This window comes from Lichenostomus cassidix, chromosome 12 (genome assembly GCF_008360975.1).
Source record: "Lichenostomus cassidix isolate B80296 chromosome 12, HeHo_3.0, whole genome shotgun sequence".
Taxonomy (NCBI): Eukaryota; Metazoa; Chordata; class Aves; order Passeriformes; family Meliphagidae; genus Lichenostomus; species Lichenostomus cassidix.
In genome coordinates, this window is record NC_139493.1 from 19674784 (window position 1) to 19680780 (window position 5997).

The 5997-nt window shown below is 57.0% G+C and overlaps 1 protein-coding gene and 1 long non-coding RNA gene across 2 annotated transcripts; both read left to right on the forward strand.

Annotated features, from left to right (window-relative positions):
• The first annotated feature begins 202 nt into the window (after positions 1-202).
• Positions 203-4081, forward strand: LOC146431922 (uncharacterized). The gene is made up of 9 exons (XM_085073198.1): positions 203-315; positions 522-593; positions 681-782; positions 1232-1339; positions 1975-2046; positions 2135-2206; positions 2293-2391; positions 2833-2907; positions 3897-4081. Exons 1-9 carry the CDS (start codon positions 234-236, stop codon positions 4079-4081), a joined length of 867 nt encoding a protein of 288 aa, XP_084929324.1. The 5' UTR covers positions 203-233.
• A 63-nt stretch (positions 4082-4144) lies between these two features.
• Positions 4145-5660, forward strand: LOC146431923 (uncharacterized). Its single transcript, XR_014854652.1, has 5 exons — positions 4145-4221; positions 4423-4494; positions 4583-4681; positions 5124-5198; positions 5592-5660. It is a non-coding gene; the product is annotated as an uncharacterized LOC146431923 (long non-coding RNA).
• Positions 5661-5997: the final 337 nt, after the last annotated feature.

Consider the following 5997-nt stretch of genomic DNA (forward strand, 5'->3'; position numbering starts at 1 on the left):
TGAGTTCAGAGCTGCTGGCAGCTCCCAGGAGTCCTTTGTGCCCTGCCTGCCCTGCAAGGGGCTCCTTCCATCCCAGTGTGGGGCCACTGCAGGCACGTCGTGCCTCTGCCTGTGCTCCTGAGTGGAAGACAGAGGTGAGGGAGTGCCAAGGAGGGATCCCATTGCTGAATTGAACTAACTGACACTCGGGCATAAAGGAGACTCTTGAGCAGTGTCATGGGAGCTGTTCTGTCATGCCTTTCTTTGCAGATGAGCCTGTTGGTGAAGGTGATCCAGCTGCCCAAGCCACATCCAGGACTGAGCCTCTGGGAGATGGTGAGGGTACGTCAAGGCCTTTCCCCCGGGAGAGCTGCCAGCTCAGAGCCCAAAGTTGGCCAGTGGGGCATCGCTGCAGGTGCCAGGACAGAGCCCTGCACGTGTGTGCCCTTGCCCTGTGGGATCCCCTCACTGTTCCTGTGGCTCAGTGCTGCCCATGCACATCAGCAGAGCTGACAGAAGCTTCTCTGCCTGTTGAGTTACAGGTGTGTCTGCAGGGAGGACTTTTCCAGCTCCTGGGCTGGATGCTGTGCGCAAGCCTGGCTCCCGTCGCAGGGGTGAGTAGTGTGTCCCTGCTGAGCCCACGGGCTGAGCACTGCTTTGGTGTGATCCATTCCTGTGACATGGAACTGCTTTGCTCTAAGGTCCTCCAACAGGAAAGAACAAAGACAAATCAGACAAGAAATCCCAGAAGCCATCCAAACTCATGAGGCAAATGCTGAAGGAAATGCAGCAGGCAGGACAAGGTGGGTCTATTTCCCTTCCCCTTCTCCTGACACTCAGCAGACAGGGCCTTTTGCTGCAGATCTGGACACTGTGCCTGGCACAGCAGGAAGGGATCCATTGCAGTGTTGCTGCTCCACTGCTTCTTTCACACTCTGCAGGGCTGTTTCCCAGCCTGGCCTGGCTGCAGCTTCTCCCCAGCCTCTGCAGGAGGGCATTTGGCACCAGCTGAAAAGGTGTCCTACCTGCATCATTGGCCAGGCAAACCATGAGATCCCCTGCAATTTTCCGGTCTCTGAGTGGAATAGGAGTAGAAGGAGTTGGGAGGAAGGAGGGCCCTGATCTCCCCCAAAAGCTTCTGTAATGTTGTGATCCTTATACATGACTGTGACAAGCATTGCCTTCTGATGATTTCTCCTCCCCAGCTGGAAGAGGTTCCTTCTGACCCAGCTGTAACTCTTCCTTTCTCCAGAGGTGGATGGAGAGGCTGTGCTGAAGGTGGTGTTTCCCGGAGGAAGCAGTGGCTCATTGGCAGCCTCTGCTGAAGGAAGGGAGGCAATGCCAGGCACAGCCACAGGAGGTAATTGCTGTGCTTCTGGGCCTGAGCCCTGCTGAGGCTTGAGCTGCCATCTCTGCTGCTTGGCAGTGCAGGCACAGCCCGGAGCAGACAGGCACAGCACAGATGAATTATCCCGAGAGGGCTCAGGGGACTCAGCTACTGAGCAGTCCTGCTGGGGTCCCTCTGTGGGAGACGCATCCTGAAATCTGGGAGTGACTGCAAGGGGTGCCCATGGTGGGGAAACGGTAGAGGGGGATAGCAGGGCTCCATGTGTCCTGAGAGGCCCTGACTCCATTCCCCTGAGCTCTGGGAGCTGTCCCAGGAGAAAGAAAGGGAGGGACGGAGGGAGGAATAGTTGTGGAACTGCCAGCTCCAATTTTCCACAGGGCTTTTTGTTGCTTAGTAGGGAAAAAGCCCTGAGGGGCCCTGGGCTGCTCCAGTTTCCTCTCCAGGGATGTTGCACATGGTCTGTAAAGAGGGTGGATAGTGGCCAGGAGCCATCCCAGAACTCCCCCGGCCCCTCTGCAGCTTCGGCCATGTCCATTGACATCTGGCTCCCACAGCCTTGCCCAACCCCCTTGGAAAACCAAGTTACCTAAGGCAGAAGGGAATCCCAGCACATCAAAGAAATTATTCTGATCTGTACTTTTTTCTAGATGAGATTACTGTGAGGGCTTCTCCATTACCTGGGCTACATAAAGTTTTGAAGCCCCTGGAGCCTCCTGCAGGTGTGTTCTCAATTTCCCACCAAAGAATAATTGTTGACAACCTGGCAAGAATCAGGTGCCAGAAGCTTCTCGGGCTGTTGAGTTACAGGTGTGTCTGCAGGGAGGACTTTTCCAGCTCCTGGGCTGGTTGCCACGCCCAAACCCGGCTCTGATCGCAGGGGTGAGTAGTGTGTCCCTGCTGAGCCCACAGGCTGAGCACTGCTTTGGTGTGATCCATTCCTGTGAAAATGGAAATACTTTGTTAAGGTCCTCCGAGAGTGAAGAACAAACCTAGAGGAGAGAGTGAATCACAGGAGTCAAATGATGTCCTGAAAGAAATCGTCAAGGAACTGCAGGGAGGGCGTGGTGGGTGCATTTCCCTCACCCTTGTCCTGACACTCAGCAGCCAGGGCCTTTTGCTACACATCTGGACACTCTGTGTCTAACCCTAACCCACTGAAGCCTCGCTGCCCTGCTGCTGCCTTCACACTCTGCAAGCTGTTTCCCAGCCTGATCTGGCTGCAGCTTCTCCTCAGGCTCTGCAGGAAAACATTTGGCACCAGCTGACAGGGTGTCCAAATTGCACCAAGGGCCATGCACAGCCTGAGATCCCCTGCAATTTCCCAGTCTCCAGGAATATCAGGAGGGGTGGTTTCTTAGAGAAGAGAGGGCCCTGGCCCAGCCCCAAGAGCCTGGCTGTTTCCCTGATCCTTATCCATATCTTTGACAAGTAATGCCTCCTGAAGAGGCAGGCTCCCCAGTGGGTAATGGTCCGTCTTGTCCACCTGTGCTTCTTTCTTTCTCAAGGATTTGACAGAGAGGCTCTGTGGAAGGCAGCATTTCCCAAAGGAAGGGAGGCAATGCCCAGCATGGGCACAGGAGGTAATTGCTTTCCCAGGCTCAGCTGGGCTCAGCCCTTGGTGGGGCTGTGTGGCAGCAGCTCTTCCCCCAGGGCCTGCCCATGCACATCTGGCAGCAGCCAAAGCTGGAGGTGTCTTGGCTTCGAGGTCTCTGGAGCACATTCTGCAGCCCATGGGAAACGGGACTTGTGCACCAACATCCCTCCTGCTGCAGCTGCCTCCCCGAGCTGCCCTGAGTGCCCAGAGGCCAAAGGGACAGGAGCAGTCCCAAGCAGGACCCCTGGGGTATGCCCAGGGCCAGAGCCATCGCTGGTTCCCACACTGGGAAGGGGCTTGGAGGGAACCTCCTACCCTTCTGCGTCCTCTGGGCCTGAGCCCTGCTGAGGCTTGAGCTGCCATCTCTGCTGCTGGGCAGTGCAGGCACAGCCCGGAGCAGACAGGCACAGCACAGATGAATTATCCTGAGAGGGCTCAGGGGACTCGGCTACTGAGCAGTCCTGCTGGGGTCCCTCTGTGGGAGACTCATCCTGAAACCTGGGTGTGACTGCAAGGGGTGCCCATGGTGGGGCAAAGGCAGAGGGAAACAGCAAGGTTCCAGTGTGCCCTGAGAAGGCCTGACTCCATTGCGTTGCACTCTAAAAGCTGTCCAAGAGGAGAGAGGGAGGGAGGGAGAGACGGAAGGACAGAGGGAGCGAAGGATAATAGTTCCACTGCCTGCTATGGTTTTCCCCAGGGCTTCAGTGAGGATTTCCTCTGTGTGAGTGAGGGAGCCCCGAGGGGCCCTGGGCTGCTCCAGTTTCCTCTGCAGGGATGTTGCTCAGGGCCTGCAAAGAAGGTGGACAGTGGACAGGAGGCAGCCCAGAGCTCCCCAGGCCCCTCTGTAGCTTTGGCCATGTCCATTGACATCTGGCTCCAATGTCATTACCTGACCCCCTTGCAGTTCCCAGTGCCCTAAGGTAAAAGGGATCCCAGCACACGATGGAAACGGTTCTGATCTGTGCTCCCTTCTAGACTGGGATCGTGACATGGAATTTGTGGAAAAGCTGCTGAATGGCAATTTGAAGTTCTTGGAGTTTGCTGGAGGCAAGTTCTGCCAGTTGCTTCTTCCATGTGCTCTCTGCAGCCGCAGAGAAGAGAAAGATGGTTCTGCCCCCAGGGATGTGCCCCGGGGCTCTGTGCCTGGAGTGGCATATTGATGGCCCCAGGGAACCTGAAGATCTCAAACAATGTCATGGGAGCTGTTCTGTCCTGCCATTCTTTGCAGATGAGCCTGTTGGTGAAGGTGATCCAGCTGCCCAAGCCACATCCAGGACTGACCCTCTGGGAGATGGAGAGGGTAGGTCAATGCCTTTCCCCCGGGGAGAGCTGCCAGCTCAGAGCCCAAAGTTAGCCCGTGGGGCATCGCTGCAGGTGCCAGGACAGAGCCCTGCACGTGTGTGCCCTCGCCCTGTGGGATCCTCTCACTGCTCCAGCGGCTCAGTGCTGCCCATGCATATCAGCAGAGCTGACAGAAGCTTCTCTGCCTGTTGAGTTACAGGTGTGTCTGCAGGGAGGACTTTTCCAGCTCCTGGGCTGGATGCTGTTTGCAAGCCTGGCTCTTGTCACAGGGGTGAGTAGTGTGTCCCTGCTGAGCCGACATGCCGAACACTGTTTTGGTGTGATCCATTATTGTGAAAATGGAACTACTTTCTGTTAAGGTACTCCAAAAGGCAATAGTACAGTTAAAGGAGAAAAGAAATCTCTGAAGCCCTCCAAACTCCTGGACCAGATGCTGACTGATCTGGAGAGACACCGCGGTGGGTGCATTTTCCTCACCCTTTTCCTGACACTCAGCAGCCAGGGCCTTTTGCTACACATCTGGACACACTGTGCATAACCCTAACCCAATGCAGCCTCGCTGCCCTGCTGCTGCTTTCACACCCTGCAGGGCTGTTTCCCAGCCTGGCCTGGCTGCAGCTTCTCCCCAGCCTCTGCAGGAAGGCATTTGGCACCAGCTGACAGGGTGTCCAGACTTCACCATGGGCCATGCACACCCCGAGATCCTCTGCAATTTCCCAGTCTCCAGGAAGATCAGGAGGGGTGGCTACTTGGAGAAGAAAAGGCCCTGGCCCAGCCCCAAGATACTGGACTTTTTCCTGACCCTTATCCATGTCTTTGACAAGTATTGGCTCTTGAAGACGCCATCTCCACGATGGGTAATGGTCCGTCTTGTCCACCTGTGCTTCTTTCTTTCTCAAGGATTTGACAGAGAAGCTATGTGGAAGGTAGCATTTCCCGAAGGAAGGGGGGCGATGCCAGGCATGGACACAGGAGGTAATTGCTTTGCTGGGCTCAGCTGGGCTCAGCCCTTGGTGGGGCTGTGTGGCAGCAGCTCTTCCTCCAGGGCCTGCCCATGCACATCTGGCAGCAGCCAAAGCTGGAGGTGCCTTGGCTTCGAGGTCTCTGGAGCGCATTTTGCAGCCCATGGGAAACGGGACTTGTGCACCAACATCCCTCCTGCTGCAGCTGCCTCCCCGAGCTGCCCTGAGTGCCCAGAGGCCCAAGGCACAGGAGCAGTCCCAAGCAGGACCACTGGGGCTAGCCCAGGGCCAGAGCCATCGCTGGTTCCCACACTGGGAAGGTGCTTGGAGGGAACCTCCCACCCTTCTGCGTCCTCTGGGCCTGAGCCCTGCTGAGGCCTGAGCTGCCATCTCTGCTCCTTTGCAGTATGGGCACAGCCCGGAGCAGAGCTGCACATCACGGATGAATTATCCCAAGAGGGCTCAGGGGACTCAGGTACTGGGCAGTCCTGCTGGCATCCCATCTTATGAGATGCATCCTGAAACCTGGGAGTGACTGCAAGGGGTGCCCATGGTGGGGAAAATGTAGAGGGGGAGAGCAGAGCTCCAGTGTGTCCTGAGAGGCCCTAACGCTATCCCCTTGGCCTCTGGGAGCTGTCCCAGCAGGGCAGGGAGGGTCGGGGCTGGCAGCAGCTGCTGCAGGGATGGCTTTGGCTCGTGTCCCTCGAAGGAGCGACTGCCCAAGCAGCTGTGCTCCCCGCAGGCTCTCCTCCCGGCCTTGTGGGCTTTGTTGGGTGCCACAGCCTGTGCCAAGGGGCGGCAAGGTGCCTGCA

Bases quoted from the DNA above. Each gene is read 5' to 3' on its own strand.
- LOC146431922 (XM_085073198.1), top strand. From the start codon at position 234: ATGCCTTTCTTTGCAGATGAGCCTGTTGGTGAAGGTGATCCAGCTGCC. The intron at 594-680 runs GTGAGTAGTGTG...CTTTGCTCTAAG, and splicing joins GCCTGGCTCCCGTCGCAGGG to GTCCTCCAACAGGAAAGAAC. The intron at 783-1,231 runs GTGGGTCTATTT...TCCTTTCTCCAG, and splicing joins AATGCAGCAGGCAGGACAAG to AGGTGGATGGAGAGGCTGTG.